Genomic DNA, 24,002 nt, shown 5'->3' on the forward strand with positions numbered 1-24,002 from the left:
TAACCCTGTGGATTGAGTTTAGCACATGTTAAACAAGCTCTACAATTTTTATAATATAAATGTTTTGAATATGAATCAAATCCATATGTTGTATAAAGCTGACTGAACTGCCCTTTCATCCCCCCTGTTGAGCCATGTGTCTACACCAGGGGTGTCCAAACTACGGCCCGCGGGCCGCCAGTTTTTATTGGCCCGCAGCAAAGAAGAAGTACTGGGCAGGCTAACGAGTTAGCGGAAAGATGCTAATTCGCGATCGTGCTAACACTCGCAAACTGACCTCTAAAGGAAATTAAATGAACATTTGGAGCAATACTACATTGTCCTAAAGGTTAGACACATGTGATCATTCATTTCTCTTGTTAGGAGACACACTTACATCGCCAATGACTCCTGTACCACTGTAACCGACATATGTACAAGAACGTAAAAAAGGAAGTGGTATCGCCTGAAAACGGCCTTCAAAATAAATCACCCTACCTCAAATCAAAGCATGGCTGAATAACATAAATAACATGGAGAATTCTTAACACAAACTGTAAATATGTTTTTAGAACAACTTTTATTATTATACATTTATTTTATAACAAGGTAGAAGTGTACATACTGTAAATATGTTCTTAGAACTCTTTTATTATTATAACAATTTTCTATAACATGGTACAACACTGTAAATATGTTTTTAGAACTCTTATTATAATAACCTTTTTTTTTAAAAAAAAGGTACAAGTGCAGGTACACTGCAATTGTGTGGGCACTCCTTGCCTTCTGCTGGCGTATGGGCAAGTTTTGTGCCATAATTCCTCAATTTAGAAGTTTTATTTTGACTTTTAATTATTTTTTTCAATTTGGGAAAAAAATCCGCGATGTAGTGAAACCGCGATAAACAAACCGTGATGTAGCGAGGGATTACTGTGCATCACTGAAAATCAAGGCAATTGTGTTTGTCTAATTTGTAAAGAGACGGTTGCCTTGTTTAAGGATTTCAACTTAAAGAGACACTATCAGACTAAACATGCGAACACAAACGACCAGCTAACAGGGAGTGACCGCGCTGATAAAGTGAAGCAGCTCCAAGCTGAACTGGCATCACAACAGCGATTCTTCACACGGGACTGTGAGTCAAAAATAAATATTACTAAAGCAAGCTACGAAGTGGCCATTTTAAGACTGTTGATGTTATGGACCTCTAGACCTGACACAAACTACCGTTTTTTTCCGTGTATAATACGCCCCCATGTATAATACGCACCCTAACAATGGCATGTTGATGCTGGAAAAAAGCCTGTACCCATGTATAATACGCACCCAATTTTTTATTTTTTTTTTATTTTTATTTTTTTTAGTTTATTTATTTATTTATTTTTTTTTTAAAGTCCCAATGATCGTCACACACGCAGGGAGGCAATGGGTCCCATTTTTATAGTCTTTGGTATGGTCTTAACTAGGCTGGATGTTTTTTTTTTGTTGGCGTTGATTTCTCCGACTGCCCATAAAGGCACCACCGCGATCAGATGAAAAGAGAGGAAAGTGACGTGCGGACATGTGAAAAAGGCGGCTCTGTATGGGAGAGACGTTGAAGAGGAATAAAAACACCCTTGGAAACCAAAACTTGCCCCTCGTCGTGACTCGGAGCCGCAACAAATGTTTCGGATTTGTGTAGGGTACATTGTGACAGCAAACGAGCAGGTGATCGAGCAAGCGTCTGATACGAGAGCATTGCGTTCGTATGGAGCGTGTTTGAAGTGAACAGCAGAGACGAAAGGAACAAGGCAAAGTGTTGTGAAATAAAATATTACCTGTAATACGCATTTTGTTATTTGCTGATTGTATTAAACTATCACATTCATTGTCAGTCAAGAAGAGAAGAGGACTATTATCCCTTCTTTGACGAAATGACCAGAGCACAGTACAAACACACTATTGTTCTTTCGGTATTTATTCAACCCACATTCTTTCACAACATGACAAGAAGAGAACAATACATAAATCAATACTCGTACCAGTACCATGATTTTCTTAAAAAAAAAAAAAAAAAAAAAAAAAAAATTAAATTAAAAAAAAAAAATTAAAAAAAAATTGTACCCATGTATAATGCGCACCCCAGATTTTAGGACAATAAATTAGTTAAATTTTGCGTATTATACACGGAAAAAAACGGTATTATTTTCTGAAAGATAATGTAAATGACAAGAGCAAAATTCACTAGTTTTAAGTTTTAATAATAACAGACACCTTTGCATTACTTATAACTCCCATTTAAAATGTTCATGAGGCAAAAGTAATTTTAAACTCATGTAAATTTAAGGTATTTCATACAGTTTGTTCAATGTTATCTGACTCTTCAGATATGAATGAAAGGCAGAATTTGTGTTTTTAGAGTTGTTCACATCTGCCTGAGTGCCTCATATTTGGTTATTTTGTCATTTGAAAAATAAAGACAATTGTGACAATGAAATTTGTTTTATAACAGTGTGTATTTGCATGACATTTTTGTAGTTAAAAAATGTCCGAAAAAACTATTGGCCCCCGGGCCCCTTCACTTTATCAAATCTGGCCCTCCTTGCAAAAAGTTTGGACACCCCTAGTCTACACCATGTGACAACAACACGGCTCAATATCGCTGCCCATTTGTATCGGAATTTTTCCTTTCTCAAGGTGACAAACCAATCCACTAATCGAGAAAAAAAAACCAACAAAATAACTGTCAGTAAATTAATATAATAGTTAATTGTTGTTGTTTTTTAACTTTAACTAACTCAATCGCTCCCTTATTCTCAAATTTTAAATTTAGCTTATTTCATAATTGTTCTTCATCCAATTCCAGAAAGCAAGTTCTTTCCATCTCTCAAATTTTGTTTCATCAAGGCTAGGCATTAATGCAGTGTGGACCAGTTTCTGCCCATAAACAAATTGCTTGCTTTTTTTCACTTCCTATTTTTACAAAATCGTTTTTGTTTTGCGGTGCAAATCAGATAGACTACAGTCTAGGACAGGGGTGGCCAACCAGTCAGAGACTAAGAGCCACATTTTTTACTGTGTCATCGCAAAGAGCCACATCATACACATGAGCACACATGAAACACCCCCCCCCCACACACACACGCACACAAACATGCACCCCCCCCCTCTGCTCAGCCAAATTTATTGTGTGACATTGTCACGCACCAACATGATAATGACAAATTGACTCCTACAGTACTAAAACCACAGACCAAAGACCACATTTTCAACAATGAACATTGTGTGCATTGTCTCACACAGACAAACTCTCAGTTCAACAAATTCCACAAACAAAAACATAAGTTTTTTCACTTACTATGTGTGGCGGGACAGACCATTCGTTTTAGTTTGTCGTTTTCAGGAGACAAGATTTCAATAACGTCACTGAGGCATATTTTAACGAACTCCACTTCATTGTATGGCTTTTTAGCCCGTGCAATGTTCCAAGCCAGTTGAAACAATGCAAGTGTGACCGTCTCTGAGTGCTTCGTAATTTTTTTGAAAAAACTGTACCTATTTTTCTGCCTGACTTTTCAAAGTCTCCAAACTTGTGCTTGCGAAATTCAGTCCCTTTTGCAAAGTCCTTATCGATATTGGCATGAAGTGAGCTGAAGTGGTGCTGACTATTTGAAGCTTTTAAATGCGCCAATGACGTCCGACATATCAGGCAGAATGGCTTGCCATAGCGTTCAACAAAAAACAACTTTAACTCTGTTAAAAACGTCCTGTGTTCATCGTCATATATTCGTTTAGCTGTGCATTTCTTCCTTGCCATTTTGGCAAGCGTCTTGTCAGCTTTTCTGGACCTAATGGGCCCCCGTAGTCACAGTCGCCATTCATTAAAAAGCCAGCAAAACCAATCGCTCTGTTTGTCCCTCCTCCTTTGCGGGATTTCACCTCATGCGCATGCGCGTTTGTGGGTTTGGTGGAGTTGAGAATGGGCTGGGGGGTCCTGGAGGGGGTGTAGCAGGGGGCGGGGTTGAGGTGAGAGTCCTCGGAGCAGAAGAGGCTCCAGTCGGGGGAAGTTGCAGCAGGGCTGGGTGGGTGGGGGGAGGAGTGGATGGTTGTTCAAACCGGTTGAAGAACCGGTTCAGGTCATTCACCCACTCCTGATCCCTGTCCAGCGCAGGTCTGGAGTTGCTACGTCCTGAGATGGTGTTCAGGCTCCTCCAGACCCCGCTGACATCGTCCCGCTGCAGTTGGTCTTCCATCCTCCTCCTGTAGTTGCTCTTCCCCTCCCTGATCTTCTTCCTCAAGTCCCTCTGCACCGTTTTCAGCAGGTCCCTGTGTCCCGATTTAAAGACCCTCCTTTGTCCCTGAGCAGGTCTTTGATCTCAGGGGTGATCCAAGGTTTGCTGTTTGCAAAAACTCTGACTGTTTTGGTGGGTATGGTGGAGTCTACACAAAAGTTAATGTAGTCTGTGACACAGCTGGTGAGACCGTCGATGTCGTCCCCGTAGTCCTCACAGAACACGTCCCACACCGTGGTCTCAAAACAGTCCTGAAGAGTCTCCAGAGATTCTTCCGACCAGATCTGTCTGGTGTGGGTGACTGCTGGTTGCCTGTGCACCAGAGGCTGATACACGGGGAGAAGGTGGATCAGATCGTGATCAGATCTTCCAAGGGGGGGAGCCCTTTTATGCCTTAAGGTTGGCATAAAAAAGGTCCAGTGTTTTATTTCCTCTGGTACTGCAGGTGACATATTGGCTGAAAGTTGGAAGTGTGGATGAAGGAGAGGCATGATTGAAGTCCCCGGTAATAAGAAGGAGGGCATGTGGATGCTGTGTTTGCAGCCTGCTGACACTGCTGTGCAGGACATCGCGGGCTGCGTCGGCATTAGCATTTGGGGGGACATACGCAGTTATCGCGATAATGTGCGAGAGTTCCCGCGGCAGGTAGTGTGGCCTCAAGCTAACGGCTAGCAGCTCAATGTCCGCGCTGCAGAGTTGCTCTTTGATAGTGATGTGCCCAGGGTTGCACCATCTATCGTTCACAAACACAGCAAGCCCCCCTCCTTTCCTCTTACCGCTCTCTCGTGTCCTGTCTGCCCTTATCAGGTTGAATCCGTCCAGAGCGACGGCAGAGTCCGGTGTTTGCTCCGTTAGCCAGGTCTCCGTGAAAAGCAGCATGCTACATTCCCTGTATTCCCGTTGGTGCCGTGCTAGCGCCGTTAGCTCATCCATCTTATTGCAAATGGAGTGTGGGCTTGAAGCGGCGTTTCTTTTTCCGGCACATAACACCCGAGCGTTGTCCTCTTTTCCTCCTCTTCAGCTCGGGGGAAACATTGGGCTTGTAGCCTGTTAGCTTCCCTTGGCTACAGAGGGCTAACAGCTGACCACGGGTGTAAACAATGGAGCGTTTACTGCCTGCTTCGGTGAATGCTGGAGTGATGAACCAGGAGAAAAATAGAAAAAATAAAAGGGCCAGCCTCACTGCTTTTGCAAACATGTTTCTGCCCGGTAAAAATAGAAAACACAGTACTGAGAAAAAGAAAAAAAGAGTAAAAAAGAACATAAAACGAGACAATATACAGACGAGTCGACGGAGCTGCTGCAAACGTGTCGCCACTACCGCGGCGCCAACAAATCTTCATCTAGATCATTACCATCATCATCTAGATTAGGGGTGTCCAAACTACGGCCCGCGGGCCAACTGCGGCCCGCGGTCCAGTTTTTATTGGCCGCAGCAAATTCTGAAAACATAATTGAATGTGGCCCGCACAACAGCTTGAGCACTTCTCAGTTTCCACACTAGATGGAGCCCGCCACACAAAGCGCTTGACGTCCGATTAGCCCCCCCCCCGGAAGAGAAGCGAACGCGCAGCGTTTGATTTGACGTCACACTAGGGAGAACAGTCCATGGTGGGGGTGTGATGGGTCACTGATAATATTACGGGCTCGGGACACGCAGCGCTGGGATGACAAGTCCTGAATGGAGGGAAGAGGAGCCCCGATGATCCTCTCTGCTGTCCTCACCACTCTCCTCAGGTTCTTCCAATCGGAGGCGCTGCAACCTCCACACCACACGAGAGACAGCTTGTCAGAATGCTCTCTATGGTGCTTCGGTAGAACGTCCTCATGATGGGTGGGGGCAGGTGGGCTCTCCTCATCCTCCGCAGGAAGTACAAGCGCTTCTGTGCCCTCTTGACCTCTTGAGGCAAACTGGAACGGATCGAATGTTGGGGGGAGTCTGGAGACGATGTGATCTTTGAGCAGCCTTTCGAAGCACTTCATCATGATGGGAGTCAGTGCCACAGGTCTGTAGTCATTCCATGAGGTGATTGAGGTTTCTTCGGCACCGGAATGATGGAGGCAGCCTTGAAGCACACTGGCACTTTGGCTTGGTCCAGCGAGATGTTAAAAATGTCTGTGATGACACCAGCCAGCTGGCCTGCACATTCCTTGAACACCCGCCCAGGTATGTTGTCGGGGCCTGGGGCCTTACGTGGGTTGACTCTTCTCAGAGTCTTCCACACGTCGGCTGAGTCAAGGCAGAGGGCCTCCTCTTCCTGGTGGGGAACAGTTTTAACTGCAGGAGTGCTGTTTAGTGCCTCAAAACGCCCAAAGAAGTTATTTAGACCATTTAGGAAGTCAGCATCAACCTCACCCACCGGGGGGGAGGGTAAGTTGTAGTCCGTGATCGCCCGTATGCCTTGCCCCATACTCCTGGTGTTATTGGCGTCGTGGAAAAAATCCTGAATTTTCCGACTGTGGCTTCGCTTCGCTAGCCTGATGGCACGGTTCAAGTTGGCTCTCGCTGTCCTCAGTGCCTACTTGTCGCCAGACTTGAAGGCTGAGTTCCGTGCTCGTAGCGTATGACGTACATCCTCAGTCATCCAGGGTCGTTGGTTGGCTCGGGTGATGATGTTCTTAGTGGTGCTGACGTCCTCGGAGCATTTGTTGATGTAGGCTGACACAGTCATGGCGTACTCATCAATGTCGATCTGATTGTCATATGTTGCTGCTGATTTGAACATGTCCCAGTCAGAGCACTCAAAGCAGTCCTGGAGTGCCTCCATGGCCCCCTCAGACCACACCCTCACCTGCTTCACTGTGGGTTTTGCTCTGATCAGCAGGGGCCTGTATGCAGGGGTTAGCATAACAGATAGGTGGTCTGAAGAGCCGAGGTGGGGGCGGGGGGCTGCTCTGAATGCATCCTTTATATTTGTGTAAACCAAGTCCAGAGTGTTCTCTCCCCGAGTTGGAAAATCCACGTGTTGGTAAAAATGAGGGAGAATAGTCTTCATGCTAGCCTGGTTGAAGTCCCCAGCAATGATGAAAACCCCCTCTGTGTGCGTGGATTGCAGCTCACTGATTGTCCGATAGAGAACCCTCATGGCCTCTTTAGTGTTAGCGCTAGGAGGCACGTACACAGCCGTGATGCTAACAACAGTAAACTCTCTGGGCAGGTAGAAGGGTCTGCAGTTAACAGTCAAAAGCTCGATGTCCGAAGAGCAGAAGCTGGCGACAGATCTAGCATTTTTGCACCAGTTGTTGTTGATGTAGACACACAGCCCACCTCCTCGGGATTTACCGCTTAGCTCGCTGTTTCTGTCGGCGCGGAATGTAGCGAGCCCCTCCAGGCTAACGGCGTTGTCCGGCATTGATGAGTTCAGCCATGTCTCCGTCAGGATGAGAGCGCAGCAGTTTCTAACTTCCCTCTATGAAGAGAGTTCCAGTTTTAGATGGTCCATTTTATTATCCAGTGAGCGGACGTTTGTGAAGAAGATGGATGGAAGCGGCGGTTTGTAGGGGTTAGCTCTAAGCTTAGCCGTTAGCCCACCTCGACAGCCGCGCTTTCGCCGCCGGTCACACCGCCTACGCTTACTCCTCCTCCGGCGTGTGCTGCCCGGCGAGCCCGCTGCGTCGTGAGCTTCTGGGGCTAGCGCCCTAAGCACTCCGAGGCTACGCAAACAGACTAGGGTAGTTGTGGCTACGAGTCCGAAAACACTCGATGACCGTACCTCCAGCAGGCGCTGGCGATCATACACTAATCTACTGGATGGATAAACTAAACTTTGTGTTGTTTGTAGTGTCCTAGGCGACATATTTTGTGAAAATCCTCGTCGATTGCTGAGACCCGTTGCGGCCGCTGCCGCCAACTGGGGCGCCGCCATCTTGGATAGTATTGCTATATAGATGTATTGCATACAATTAAGAAATTTACTCGCCATGAACTTCTCATCTTCTTCAAGAGCTAGAGATTTACCGTTCTTATTTCCCATCTTAATTTGGTATTTCTTTTTTAGGTTTATACAATTTCTTTTTTCAAATTTTTTTCTTTCTTTGAGGATCCTCAATGCAGGTTTAAATTGACCTTTCAACAAATTACTAGCCTGTGTTATTGCCGTGGATCAATGCTAGAACTGCTATTTAGTCATTTTATCCTACCAGTCACACTCTAAACCACACAAATTCCAGCGCTCTTTATTTTTAGGCCTATCCAGGACGGGTGTAAAACCCTCCCAAACAGCTTGGAAAAACGGACAAAAAAAAGAATCTACGCCCTTCTTCAATTAGGAAAAAGAAACTCAGTTTTTTCTTAGCCCGTTCCTTCCACTGGGACTTGAACCCAAGCTGTTCTTTGGCCGGAAAAACGTACAAAGAAAAATCTTCACTCTTCTTTGATTAACAAAAAAGAAGCTCCGTGTTTCTCAGCACGTTCCTTCCACTGGGACTCTAACCCAAGCCCGATCCCTCAGCTTGGAAAAACAGACAAAGAAGAATCTACGCACTTCTTCGATGAACGAAAAAGAAGCTCTGCTTTTCTTAGCCTGTTTCTTCCCCTGGGACTTGAACCCAAGCTATCTCCCGTGCACCTTTAATTATTTATTTATTTTTTATTTTTTTTACGTGTAACTTTAGGGCTTTAACTTACCTGTCCCCTGGTTCGTTGCACTGCCGGATCCCGTCAATCCACCTCTGTCAGACGAAGGCAGACCTAAGATGCTGGCCCAGCGAAGAAATTCTCTTCCCAGGACTTTCTTTTCCAGGTCCTCCTAAAGGACGCTGGCTTGTCGACAATGCAGCACGTTCTGCTCCGTCAGCCAGATGGCGGGTATGAGGATCCCGGGTTTCGGCACCAAAATGTTAGGGTGGTGCTCACTCTAACTTATTTTGCAAGAACCACACAGGAGACCAGTAAGTCTTTTTAGACACCTGCAGGTGGAGAGTCCATTCGTCGCTGTGCTTACAGCGATGGTCGAATGAGATCTGACTCTGGCCTCATGCAGGAGCATTTTTATTGAGAGAAACAGAGTGGGGTTGAGAGTGGGGGTGTGGGTGGACAGGATGGGGTTGAAGCCCCTGGCCTGCTGACAAAAGCATAGCAGGGGGTCTTTTACGACGTTGTGTAAACAAAGCAACTTTGATTGCCTCCTCTGCAGCTAGTCAATCAGTTCAAAAGATCTTAGCACTTTGTTCTACTACTTTTGTTAAGACAGGACAAGCTAGGTAAATTATTACAGGTTACATTCCAACATAATCATACGATGAAGATAATCTGTAAACCCTAACACACCCTTCCGTTCAAAACAAGCTGACGGGCTATTTTGTACGCTTACGTACAAACAATGAGAAACAGGCAATTTTTTTGAGAAAAACCACAAAGGTAAATGAGAGAGCCCTCAAAGCTAGCTACCATGTCGGTGATCTCGTAGTTAAATCAAAAAAGTCGCACACTGTGGCAGAAACATTAATACTGCCAGCTTGTAAAGCCATTGTAAATGAGATGTTCTGACGCAGCCAAAGAGATAGCTAAAGGGCCTCTCTCAGGTAACACAATTGCCCGTCGTATTGATGAAATGTCTGCGGTTATCGAAACTGTTGTTTTAGAAAAAATGCGCATCAGTAAGAAATGTGCCTTGCAACTTGATGAGTCGATGGATATTGGTGGACATTGTCAGCTCTTGGCCAACGTGTGTTTTGTGGATGGAGAAGCCATTAGAGAAAACTTCCTATTTTGCAAGGCACTGCCTCAACAGGAGAGGAAGTATTTCGGGTCACGTCGGAATATCTTTACAAAAGCGGACTTACGTAGGAAAACTGCACAGGTGTCTGCACTGATGGGGCAGCAGCCATGGTCTTTGATGCGCAAAGGCTTCGTAAGTAGGGTCAAAGAAATAAACCCCAGATGTTACTGTTACACACTGTTTTTTTGCACCGTGAGGCCCTCATGGCAAAGACCGTACCAGCAGATCTAGCTCCTGTGTTGGATGATGTTGTGCGCATAGTGAACTTTGTGAAGCTGCGACCTTTGAAATGTCGCTTATTTGCGTCTTTGTGTGAGGGAATGAGAGCGGAACATTAAGTCTTATTGCTCCACATGGAGGTCCGGTGGCTGTTGCGCGGCAAAGTGCTGGCCCGAGTGTATGAGCTGCGAGAGGAACTTAAGGTTTTTCTGACAAACGAGAGGTCCGATTACTGAAAGCTGCTTGCAAGTGATGATTGGTGTGCAAAGTTGGCATACCTGGCTGATATATATTACATCATCTGAATGAACTTAACACACGGATACAAGGCAGAAATGAAAATCTGCTTACAAGCACTGATAAAATGAACAGATTCCGTTTAAAGTTGCAGCTCTGGCAACAAGATGTGCAGCGTGGCAGCCTTGAGATGTTCCCACTCACCATGAAACTGCATGATGGTAACACTGCTGCAATGTGCGAGGTAATTGGCACACATTTGAAATTTCTTGAGGAGAAGTTGTCATTTTATTTCCATTCAGCCTTCACAGAATGCCTTGACTGGGTTAGGGACCCATACAGCTCAGCATCTGTTGCTGGAAAGGACATGTCTTTAAAGGAGCAAGAGGAACTCATTGAACTGAAACAAGATTGCAGTTTAAAGCTAAAATTTGCTGATCTTCCTTTGGACAATTTTTGGTTATCTGTTGCCAAGGAATTCCCCATTCTGGCCAACAAAGCTATTTTGACATTGCTCCAGTTTTCAACCACATATCTGTGTGAGCTGAGCTTCTCAAGCTTGACTGCGATAAAAACTAAAAACATAGAGAGACTGAGAGCTGTTGAGCAAGGATATCCATTTTGTGTTCATCAAAACATGCCCAGCTTTCACACTGAGTGTATAAATTCATTAAAAAACACATTAACTATATGTATTACTGTGTTAGTGTCATTTTGTGTCATTTTGGTTGGTGGTGTGCCCCAGGATTTTGTAAATGTAAAAAATGTGCCGCGGCCCAAAAAAGGTTGAAAATCACTGCGGTCAATCAATCAACCAATCCATCAATCAATCCACCAATCAATCAATCAATCAATCACTCAATCAATCAATCAAGCCATGATAATCTTTTGACATGTTTTAGTTTTACAATGTTTTTTATATACGGTGTGAGGACCCATGAAGTCTGTCTTTCTGTTGTCTAATCCAACTTTGTATTTTTTTCTCTATTTGTAGTCCCATGAATCATGCTTCCAGTGCCCATGTGCATCAGCCAAGGATAGTGCAAAGAATAAAGATGGAAAAAGGAAGGTCCCTAAGATTTTTTTGGGCACACGTACTCATAAACAAATCACTCAAATTGTTCATGAGATGAAGCGTACTGGATACTCCACTGCTCCAATGACCATATTATCCAGCAGAGATTATACATGTGTCAACCCAGATGTGGCACCTCTCGCCAACCGGAATGACCTCTGCAAGGACCTAATGGAAGCTAAAAATGTGAGATACCACCAACATCCATCACACTCTTTTACAAAGCGGGCTTTGCATTACAACCTGAAGTTTTTGTGTATCTCTGCTGTCGTAGCAGTTTATGCACACTCATTTGGTTGTGTGATAGTGTTACCTTCTGTGATACAGTTGGCCTATTTGACTTACAACTCATAATCATTTTCGTACTACTTTGGCATTACGTTTTTCACATGCTTTGAACAATGAGTCAGTGAATTTATGGATTTATTTTCAGACTGTTGAGTGTCATTTCGCCAATAAATTTAAGGCCAATCACTATTCCGCTTAGCACTCTGTTGTAGGTGTTTTACGAGAACAGGATATTACAATTCTCAGAGGGTTGGTCATCATCCGAAAGCGGAGACAGCTTTGATATATAGCATGTGAGCTAGCAAGTGTATGCCACACATAAGACCAAGCCATCTCACATGACATCACAAAAACATCTATCTATCCATCCATCCATCCATCCATCCATCCATCCATCCATCCATCCATCCATCCATCCATCCATCCATCCATCCATCCATCCATCCATCCATCCATCCATCCATCCATCCATCCATCCATCCATCCATCTTCTTCCGCTTATCTGGGCTCGGGTCGCGGGGGCAGCAGCTTTAGGAGGGACTCCCAGACTTCCCTCTTCCCCAGCCACTTCACCCAGCTCATCTCGGGGGATCCCAAGGCGTTCCCAGGCCAGCTGAGAAGGTTACAGGATTTAAGTTAGTTCATGGCCATCGCCATAAAACCATTTCATGACATGATATTTTATTTTAAGTTGCTTTTATTGTTTATCTTGTTCGTCAGTTGGTATTCTCATTATTTGCTATTCTTTCCATCGTAATTAGTTTTCCTTGATATACTATTTGTAATACACATGTATGTAGATTTAGAGAATAAATGTCCATATCATAAAGCTACACTGGGTATCATGAGTGTGCTTAAATAAAACCTAGTAACCTATACGTTCCAGAACGAGCTCAAAACCTTTTTACTGAAGCAGCCTTCTGACAGAGGTCTTTCATGAGTTTAAGGCTCTTTAAACTTTGAGGAAAAACAATGGGATGCCCTTATTGAAGGTTGATTGTACTGCAGGCAGTAGAATTCCACTGCCATTGACTAAATAATTACTTAATTAATTTTATCATTAATGACACCATATTTGCCACAGAAAGTAATTGTCTTACTGGTCCGTATCACAATATTGTTTTTACATCTTAGGGACGATCATGCCATTACTTCCATGCAGTGCAGAAAATGGGCAGCCAGAGCACATTGCAGTTGGTCCATGGAATTCACCAAGCCTGGGACATTGAGGACCTGGTCTCATTGGGCAAACGGCTTCACTCATGTTCATATTATGCTGCTCGTGAACTCATGAAAGGCTCCGACATCATCTTCTGTCCTTATAACTACCTGTTAGATCCACTAATCAGAGAGAATGTGAGTAAACTCGGAAATCTTCGATAGAAAAGGAATTTGTGATGGTGCAATTACTTACGCAATGTTTAATGCATGTAGAATATAATTAAAACTACAGCATACGATTGACTAGCTAATACGGGTAATAGCAGCAGTCATTTTTCTCCTCTCTCTAATCCATTGTTTTCTTGTCAACCAGATGGAGATTAATCTTGCAGGCCACATATTAGTTCTGGATGAAGCCCATAATATTGAAGACTGTGCTCGGGAAAGTGCCAGTTTCACGTTAGACCATAATAGTTTGCTGATGTGCAGGGACGAGCTTGACAGCATGGTCAACAACAACATCCGGCGTTTAAAACACGAGCCTCTTAGGGATTTTTGCTATAGTTTAGTCAAGTGAGTGTAATTTTTTCCCTTTTTTCCCCCAGCCGTCCCGTGGCCTACATCTGTGTACAGTTTTTTTTAAATTATTCTTATTGTAAGGCATTTATGTCTGAATAGCTGGATCTGGCAGAGCCAAAGCCTAATGTCTGATATGGAATATGAAGATGCATCTAAAGTTTGGAATGGAGATGAGATACTCAGCATTTTCCACACCCTGGGTATCACTCCTGAAAATGTCCGGATGCTGAAGGTATGCTATTATTATTGTACATAGAAACCATAACATTTTAGTATTTACAATAACAATGAAATGTATACAGATAAAACAAGCATAAATCTGTGATTGTGACCGTGTCCTAGGTGTCGTTTCACATATATCATTATAGATGATGATACGGAGGGGACATTGAAAAAAATAACTGCAAATTGTAATAATAGTTGGAATAATAACTATAGCAGTTGCTAATTTAAAAAAAAAAAACTAAAATACCAGATGTAATGAAAAAGATATGCTAGGGAAAATAATATGATCGAATGATGCAAAATTCTTCTCAGGTCATCAAAGTCAAGTCAAGTTTATTTATATAGCCCTAAATGACAAACAAGTCTCAAAGGGCTTCACATGTACAAAAATTGACAAATATTGTCAACATCCCCTGATCTTAAACTCCCAGGAGGGCAAGGAAAAACTCAAAAAAACCCTACTGGGGAAAATAAGAAACCTTGAGAAGAGACCACAGATGGGAGGATCCCCCTTCCAGGATGACCAGGCTGCAATGGATGCAGAGAGGGCACATAGAACACATAATGTAGAAAAATCCAAAGAAAAAGTGGATGTCCATATTCAAAGTGAAGAGCTGCAGGAAGGTGCCCTCAATTGTCCTGATCCCAATTGGTCGACAAGAAATCCCAACAGCCATTTTCCGTTTGGGTGTCACCTAACCTAAGGGGGGGTGGGGCAGGACAGAGAACACAAACTCCAGCCGAATCGGCCAACATAGGTTAATTAAAGGCCATAGCTTAAAAATGTGTCTGTAGTCGTGTCTTAAATGTTTCTATTGAGGTAGCAGTTCTAATATCTACCGGTAGGGCATTCCAAAGCTCTGGAGCCCAATTAGAAAATGCGATAGACCCTGCGGACGTCTTTTTGGCCCTCGGGGTCACTACAAGACTCAGGGATGAGAATCTTCCGCGGATCCACGGATTTCCTTGTTTTTTTCCGTCGGGAGTATCATTTTCGTGAATTGTGTAGATCCGTTGAGAAAATGTTTTTTATATGTGGGGGAGCGGCTGGCAGCAGTATTGCGACAACAGCCACCTTATTTTCGGCAGCATTTTGGCGCTACTTTCGTCACATCACTTGCCTACTCATTTGCCTAATGAGCAAAAGTTTTAGCCAGCATGGCGAAAGTTTTAGGGAAGAAAGACGAGGATCGTGCCAGGGAAATAGACAAGTCGAACGGGATCAGGAACTGCTTCAGATGGGCATGGCACGAGAGCAGCGTCATCTTACAACTCAGAACACAGTCTGTAACCACCTGCCTGTCGGAACATATCCGTAAATTAGATGTCCCGGGGAAGGTTTTGTGCATTCTTTGTCAAGATGTGATAAAGTTAAAGTTAAGTTAAAGTCCCAATGATCGTCACACACACATCTGGGTGTGGTCAAATTTGTCCTCTGCATTTAACCCATCCCCGTGTGATTTTGATCCATCCCCAGGGGGAGAGGGGAGCAGTGAGCAGCAGCTGTGCTGCGCTCGGGAATCATTTGGTGATCTAACCCCCCAATTCCAACCCTTAATGCTGAGTGCCAAGCAGGGAGGCAATGGGTCCCATTTTTATAGTCTTTGGTATGACCCGGCCGGGGTTTGAACCCACAACCTTCCAGTCTCAGGGCGGACACTCTACCACTAGGCCACTAAGCTATGGAGGTTGCAGCGCTTCGAACATTAAGGAGCACATCAAAACAAAAAAACACGTGCGTTTTTACTTTTACAAGCATGTGGGTAACATGTTACATGTAAGCTAATGTTAGGCTATTGTCATGATATCATTAAAGCATACCGTATTTTTCAGACTATAATTCACGTTTTTTTTCATAGTTTGGGTGGGGGGTCGACTTATACTGAGGAGCGACTTACATGTGAATTTTTTCACAAATTTTCAAAATTAAAAAAATAAAAGTGAAACCGCGATAAACGAACCGCGATGTAGCAAGGGTTACAGTAATCCTTTGAACTGCAAGTGACGTCAGCGGCGCGGCGGTTGTTTACATAAAGGACAAAGATTGGTCACGGGATGACAAAGGGCCCCACGTACTACCGGCATCATTAGCGGCTTTGTTTGTAAGTGACACGGAGGACGAAGAGTTTGAAGGATTTAATGATTTGGAGTGACACAGAAGGTTTGAAAAACTATTATGGCTTTTACGCACGCCCGGTCCTACTCTACGGAGCTCTCTTTCACCTCCGTGGATGGAAGTCGGGGGCCGGCGCTCGGCCGGGTGGCTCCCCGGGGACGGTGGATGGGGCTCGGACATGGCTTTTACGCACTCCCGGTCCTATTCTACGGAGCTCTCTTCCACCTCCGTGGCTGGAAGTCGGGGGCCGGCGCTCGGCAACTGGCTGTCCGGGGACGGTGGATGGGGGTCGGACACTGCTCCTACGCACGCCCGGTCCTACTCTACGGAGGTCCCAGCCACCTCCGCGGCTGGAAGTGCCACCTCCAGGGATGGAAGTCCACACCGCCACACGCCTGGAAGTTGACGCCGGTGCTTGGGGCCGTGTGGCAACTTGTATATGTTTTTATCGTTACAGTTCAGTAGTTGTTGGCTCGTTGAACTCTTGTTTTGTTAAATAAACAAACCTGGTACTTTGTTAACGCTACAATATAGTTATATAGTAGATCTGTGGAATAACAACGAGGTTTACGTCAGCGGCGCACGCGCGGCGTTGTTGACAAAGGATGAGGAATTTGATCGATGGATTTAATGATTTGGAGTGACACAGATGGTTTGATAATATTGTTGTATATATGATAGTTATTTGATATATACTTTATATATCGTTATATGGGTCTGTGGAATATTTAGAACTGCAACTCACGACGAGTCCGACGTCAGCGGCGCGGCGCATACGCGGCATTGCTTACATAAAGGACGATCGATGGATTTAATGAATTGGAGTGACACAGATGCTTTTATAAACGTGTTATTTCTGTAATAGTTATTTGAATAACTCTGAATGTTACGTCAGGCCCGTTCTCAGCTCTTCGTTTGTGTTTGTCACGTTAGCATACCTGTCGTTTAGCCTGTTGTTGCTCGTTCATGTCTGTTCCTGGTGTTGGATTCTGTCGAATAAATTTCCCCCAAAATGCGATTTATACTCCGGAGCGACTTATATATGTTTTTTTTCACTTTATTGTGGTTTTTATGGCTAATGCAACGTATATTCTGGAGTGTCTTTTAGTCCGAAAAATACGGTAAATCTTCAGATAGATAGATAGATAGATAGATAGATAGATAGATAGATAGATAGATAGATAGATGTTGCAAAAAATTAACAGTTTTCATCAAAAGGAAAAACTCCAGAATTGATTGTGCCATTTTGATGTATTATATTCACCTTGGTAGCCCACCAAGCAAGAATATTTTTTTAACAAAACTGTTGAAATTGAGTGATGAAATTAATGGTTTTGGGGTTGCTATACTGCCAAAATCCAAGAGTTTTCAGGGAGCTTTGCCCCCTGAGCCACCTCCGGGGCGTTGCCCCTGGCCCCCTGCGGCTCCCAATGGGGGCCTGTGGGCCCTGTGGCCCCCAATAAGGGCCTGTGTCCCCTGGCCCCCCGCGGCCCCCATTGGGGGAACCTGTGCCCCCCCTCCCCCACTGGGAGGCCTTTGCCCGCCCCAGTGGGGCATGCGGCCCCCAGACCCCGGCTACTTTTCAGTGGTTTTTTTCATTTGCCGTTCTTATCCCTGAAGACTAGCATTTTGCGAGCGAAGGTTACGGGACAGAACGTAAGGCACAAGCGGTGTGCACGCTAAGGCTGATAAAAAATGTAGACTTCTAGTTCATTCATCGTTCCCCGCCTCCTGCTTCTCCATCCATCTGGGCTGTGGCCTCCAGCACACACGTAGCCAAAACAGCACATCCCACGTCCCTGGTCCTGAAATTCCTGTGTGTTTTTTCTCTAGAACGTTCTGCTGACTGTGAACAACATGTTTACTGCTATTGTCGTCTAACATACAGAGAACATACCGAGAACATACACGCAGAATATTAGTTTTTGCTTATAAATGTCGGTTATCTGGATGTATGCAAGTTAAACTGATGGAGTACAGTGCAGGGCTCGCAACATTTCAAAATCTTTATATTGTCCTTTCACAACAGTTGTAGCTGTAGCAAAGCATTTTACAAAACAAAACATAATACATTACAATACCACAAAACATGCAATAATACAAGCAGGGCTTGCAAAATTTCAAAATCCCTAGTAGCCCTTCGGGTAGGCACTCTTCAGGTTTTGGTAGCCCGAAATGAACAGAACTGGACCATTTTTATTAATGTTTTAATGCAAGTTATAACACTTTTAACCAAATCAACATTTTTGGAACTTTTATTAATGCAGAACAAGAGCAAGAAAATACATTATTCTGGCAATTTAGAAAATGCCAGTAGTTGCTGTGTCAGTCTCATCTTCCTCAGACATTTACTCTTGTGCCACAGTCTCCTCTTTTCTGCTCACTGTTTTTTCTGTTTTGTGTACAATGTCTTGTGGCCTTTGTGTTCAACATAATAATACCGTTTTTTTCCATGTATAATGCGCCCCCATGTATAATGCGCACCCTAAAAATGGCATGTCGATGCTGGAAAAAAGCCTGTACCCATGTATAATACAAAGTTTGACTTTTTTTTTTTTTTTTTTTAAAGTCCCAATGATCGTCACACGCATCTGGGTGTGGTGAAATTTGTCCTCTGCATGGGTCAGGAGGCGGGCAGCAGAGTTGTGGACTAGTTGAAGTCTATGGAGGGAGTGAGCAGTGATGCCAGTGAGAAGGGAGTTGCAATAGTCAAGCCGGGAGGAGATAAAGGCATGGATGAGGGATTCAGCGGCAGGGAGAGAGAGGCAGTGTTGGATTTTGGCGATGCGCTGGAGGTGGAAGTAGGGGGTCTTGACAACGGAGATAACATGGTGAAAGGAGACGTTGGGCTCCAGGATAACGCAGAGGTTGCGTGCCAGAGAGGATGGACTGATGGTCAAGGAGTCGATGGTGAGTAAGATGGGTCCTGTTTTATTGAGGGTGGATTTAGTGCCTTATGAGGAGGAGTTCTGTTTTGTCACTGTTGAGTTTGAGGAAGTTGTGGGTCAGCCAAGTTTTTATTGTAGAGATGCAGGGTTCAAGGTGGGTGAGGGGAGGCTTTCGGGTAGGTGTGGTGCGTATGTAGATCTGGGTGTCATCAGCGTAACAGTGGAAGTCCAGGTTGAGTTTGCGGATGACATAGCCCAGGGGGAAGAGGTAGCCGTTGAATAGGAGGGGGCCGAGAACTGAGCCTTGAGGGACCCCCGTGTGTGACTGGAGAGAAGATGGATGTGTGGCCGGAGAGAGAGACAAACTGTTGCCTGTTGGTGAGATAGGAGGTGAGGCAGTCGAGTGCAGTGCCCTCAACACCTAGTTAAAAAGTTAAAGTTAAAGTCCCATTGATCGTCACACACACATCTGGGTGTGGTGAAATTTGTCCTCTGCATTTAACCCATCCCCGTGTGATTTTGATCCATCCCCTGGGGGAGAGGTGAGCAGTGAGCAGCAGCGGTGCCGCCCTCGGGAATCATTTGGTGATCTAGTTGGCGCAGCTTTTGGAGAAGGATGGAGTGGTTCACAGTGTCAAAGGTCGAGTAATCGCAGGATGTTGCGGGCACCGGAGCCTGCGGAAATTAGGAGATCATCGGTGACTTTAACAAGAGCGGTTTCGGTGCTGTGAAGTGGGCGGACTCCAGACTGGAAGGATTCGTAGAGGTTGTTGGACTGGAGATGGATGTAGAGTTGGGTGGAGACGATGCGTTCCAGGGTTTTAGAGAAGAACGAAAGGTTGGAGATGGGACGGTAGTTGGAGAGGTTGACTGGGTCCAGGGTGAGCTTTTTGAGGATGGCGTCAAATATATAGACAGTAGGAAAGTGGTCGAGGGATAGAGACCGATTAAAAAGGGTGGTGAGGTGAGGGAGGAGGACAGGGAGGCAGGCCTTAGGGTCGTTGGAAGGGGGTCGAGAGTGCAGGTGTTTGTCTTGGATGCGGTGATGATGTCCAGGATGTGGGAGGCGTCGACAAGAGAGAAGGCAGTGAGAGAGGGGAAGGGTGAGAAGTCAGGAAGGGGGGGGGCAGGAGAGGTGGGGGAGGAGGAGTTACTGATGGTGACGGTCAGAAAACTGTTGATTTGATGATGATGATGATGATAGAACTTTATTCATCCCACAGCGGGGAAATTTACTTGTCACAGCAGTGTACAAGAGTGCAAGAATACAAGAGACAAGTGCCAAATGTAAAAATGGATAAATAACAGACAAGGACAAAGACAAGTGCCACTAGTAGCGGTAGACGAAACACATGATCAGGTGCCACGCATGTTGTAGAGTCTGACAGCAGTGGGAATGAAGGACCTGCGGAATCTTTCCTTCCTACACCGTGGGTGTAATAGTATTCTGCTAAAGGAGCTGCTCAGGGACCGCACAATGTCATGTAGGGGGTGAGAGGTGTTGTCCATGATGGATTTCAGCTTAATTAACGTGCTCCTCTCACCCACAACCTCAATGGAGTCCAGGGGACAGCCCAGGACAGAGCTCACTCTCCTGACCATCTTATTTAGTCTCCCCCTGTCCCGGTCCGTACTGCCCCCACCCCAGCAGACCACAGCGTAGAGGATGGCTGAAGCCACCACAGAGTCATAAAAGGTCCTGAGGAGAACCCTGCACACACCGAAGGACCTCAGTCTCCTCAGCAGGCGGAGGCGACTCCGGCCCTTCTTGTACAGGGCGTGGGTGTGATCAGTCCAGTCCAGTTTGTTGTTAAGGCGAACACCCAGGAATTTGTAGTTCTACACTACCTCAATGTCCGATCCCTGGATGTTCACCGGAGTGAAGTGGGGTGCGATTTTGTTGTTAAAGCTGAGAAGGAAAGAGTTCCAGAGGGTGGTTGAGGAGGGTGGGTCGATGGCCGGTGGCTGGAGCAATTTGTTGACGGTGGAGAACAGGATGCAGGGATTCCGGTTAGTACCGTTAATGAGGGATGAGAAGTGAGCGGATTTGGCAGCAAGAATTTCCGGTTCTGGTTTGCCACGTAGAGCGTCACGTAGAGCGCCGCAGCGTTACTAGAGAGACGATCTACATTCCTACATTTGTATATTCTTTTCTAGTTTTTCCTTGCTTTTTACGTTTTTTACTCCACTAGGATTCACTCACTCGTCGCCTCATGAAACCACGTGTCGGGTCAGAAAACTCGGGGTTTTGGTTGAGATGCAGTCACATTTCCCATTAATAATAATAATAATAATAATAATTCATTCAATTTATATAGCGCTTTTCAATGACCCAAAGACGCTTTACAGGGAACAAAAAGGGTGGGGACGTATGGGGGTGGGGGGGGGAGGACAATAGGATATAGTTAATAACAGGACATCGGTCAGCAGTGCGGGAGCGGAGATTGTTGAGGTTGGCAGTACGGGAGGTGGGGGTGACGGGGGGTTGGTAGTCCAAAAAGAAGAGATGGGTGAGCCATCGGGGAAGTGCCGGTCCAGATGTAGCGGCGACGGCGAAGGATCCCAGCCTCGTGTGGAAGCAGCAGTGGACCAGGTGGTGATGCCGGTCGACCTCGACTGCACCCGCTCGAACGGCAGGCCCCAACGCACCACGGCGGCACACAGCAGAGCCACGGTTGGCGAGCCCGCAGGGAGTGGAGCCCGTCGCCCAAGAACGCCGGACGGAAGGCCAGAGAGCCGGGCCAGAGCTGCCGTCGAGTCCACAGCAGGCGGCCACAGGCTCAGAGTCGGGAGGCAGGAGGTGGTGGTTTTGGCCAGTTGGCTGTTGGCTAGCTGGCTAACGTAGCTGGTAGTCCGAGGGAGAGGAAAAAGATAGGTGAGAGCGGAGCTGCGGGAATGCGAGGTGGACGGAAGACAACACGAGAAAAATAAAAGAAGAGACGGGTGCACTGAAAACGGGAAAACGAAAAACAAGTAACGGACACGGTCCGGGACAGAAGCGGCAGTCAACAAATCTGACGCCAGCGTTGCTCTAACCCGGAAGACAACAGACGGTGGGGGAGGAGTTTACAGGGAACAAAAAGGTGCGTGGTCTAATCTGGTGACTGGGTTTGAGTTTTTCCTTGCTTTTTACGTTTTTTACTCCACTTTTGGGAGTTTACTTTTGTTGAAAGTCGCGGATCGTCAATCCCTGCCATTTCGACCACGTCACTGTTCGGCTCTCAGCGGAGGCTTCATGGCCGTTTGCCTACCGTCAATCATCGGACACATAAAGTATGGCTGTGGATCAAGAGGTTTGTACGGCTTTGTGCACCAACTGCACCCTTCTCTTAGAGAGGTTGTCCCTGCTAGTCCGCCAGCTAGAGCAGAATAGTGCGATAACAGTAGATGTGGCGGACACAGACGTGGACTGTAGTCAGCTCGCTAGCCCAGTTAGCATTAGCCCCAAGCGGCTTGCTAATCGCGATGAGCCAGGTAAGACGCATAGCCGTCCAAAGTCATCTTGGTCTACTGGCCCTCGCACTTTGGTCATAGGTGACTCCATTACCCGAAATATTACGCTTAAAAATCCAGCCACGGTAATGTGTATTCCTGGGGGCAGAGCACCCGACATAGAAGCTAATCTTAGGGAGCTGACTTGCAATAGGCCTAGTCAACAGCGTAGTTCCAACAACACTAGCTACTCGGACATAGTGATACACGTCGGCGCCAATGATGTTAGGATGAGGCAATCAGAGATCACAAAGAAAAACATAGCGAGGACTTGTGATCTCGCCAGAAAGATGAGTCGGCATCGAGTATTTGTCTCTGACCCCCTGCCTGGGAGAGGCACTGATGAGAGGTTTAGTAAATTAGTCTCCCTTAATCGATGGATGGCTGGGTTCTGTAAAAAGCAGGGACTGTATTTTATAGATAACTGGTCCTCCTTCTGGGGCCGCCCCGACCTGCTGAGGAAGGACGGCCTTCATCCTAACCGTGAAGGCGCCTTCACTCTTTCTAGGAATATAGATTACTGTTTGAGCCACTCATGACAGGTCACTTTAGAGCAGGCACAGGTGATTAGACCACCTGTTAGGATGGGTTTGGAGTCTGTTAAGTTAAAGTTAATTAGCGCTAGGCTAGACTTCCAGCATGCGCATAGCTCCTTGTGCGACTAGAGCGTCACAGTTTGAATAGTGCTACAGTACACGTGAAAACACTTTCTACTGAGGTAGTAGACAAATCCAATCACTCCAACCCGACCGGTATCGCTGATGAAACGGTGCTTGTTTCAGATAATATTACATGTGTAACAAATATTTACTATCAAATTCCCACGGTCGTATCGTCCCACCGCGCTAATAAACATTTGAGAGGTGATGTCAGGCCTAGAGAACACAATCTTACTAGCATTTCATTTAAAAATACTTCGATAGATACGAACCCTGATCGACCGATTACACTTAAACTCTGTTTTATGAATATTAGATCGCTTCATACGAAAGCAGTTCTCGTTAATGACCTCATCACAGAACATAATCTAAACGTTTTTGGTCTTTGCGAGACCTGGTTAAAACCTAATGAACTGTTGCAGCTTAATGAAGCCTCACCTCCAAATTCTGTGAGTTCACATGTGGCGCGTCCTCAAAAAAAAGTGTGGGAGTGTCGCCCTCATCTCAAATTCCGATCTTAGATTTAGGCCTCGTTCGATTAACGTATTTAAAACATTTAAAGTTCTCACTGTCCGATCCACCGCTTTACCGTCATTTTATCTTGCTGTTATTTACCGTCCACCCGGGGCTTACTCTGGCTTCCTGGATGAATCTTCAGAATTCGTGGCTGATCTAGTGACAAATGCGGATAATATAATAATCATGGGCGATTTCAATATCCACATGAATTTACCGTCAGAGCCACTTACTTCTGTGTTTCAGACTTTAACTGATACGTTTGGTTTTACGCAAGCCATACAGGCAGCAACGCATAAGAATGGAAGTACCTTAGATCTGGTATCATCCTGAGGACTTGCAACCTCAAATGTAACAGTACTGCCATACACTACTGTTTTGTCTGATCATTACTTAATAAAATTTGAAATTTTAGTTCTTTGTCAATGCCAAAATCAGAATTATAGCAGCCGTAATATTAACTCCATGACTCCAACTGCGCTATCTGAGTTACTGTCGCCGGCAACTGCCATATTTCCCGCGTATATCGGCTCTATTGATAATCTTACAAATGAATTCAATGCGACATTGTTAAATG

General features: G+C 45.4%; 1 protein-coding gene across 13 annotated transcripts in view; it reads left to right on the forward strand.

Moving 5' to 3' along the window:
• Positions 1 to 24,002, forward strand: part of brip1 (BRCA1 interacting protein C-terminal helicase 1) — a 194,776-nt gene that overhangs the window by 42,821 nt on the left and 127,953 nt on the right. For 9 of the 13 annotated variants that reach the window (XM_037268389.1, XM_037268386.1, XM_037268377.1 and 6 more), the window contains 4 exons: positions 11,421 to 11,687; positions 12,924 to 13,145; positions 13,324 to 13,523; positions 13,629 to 13,761. The exons of 1 other annotated variant lie outside the window; for it this stretch is intronic. In XM_037268389.1, the coding sequence (XP_037124284.1) occupies positions 11,421 to 11,687; positions 12,924 to 13,145; positions 13,324 to 13,523; positions 13,629 to 13,761 (822 nt within the window). Of the gene's footprint in view, positions 1 to 11,420; positions 11,688 to 12,923; positions 13,146 to 13,323; positions 13,524 to 13,628; positions 13,762 to 24,002 lie in introns of those variants that run through there. 3 more of the 13 variants (XM_037268381.1, XM_037268384.1, XM_037268385.1) reach the window with 2 other exon arrangements.

Source organism: Syngnathus acus, chromosome 13 (assembly GCF_901709675.1).
Source record: "Syngnathus acus chromosome 13, fSynAcu1.2, whole genome shotgun sequence".
NCBI classification, from domain to species: Eukaryota; Metazoa; Chordata; class Actinopteri; order Syngnathiformes; family Syngnathidae; genus Syngnathus; species Syngnathus acus.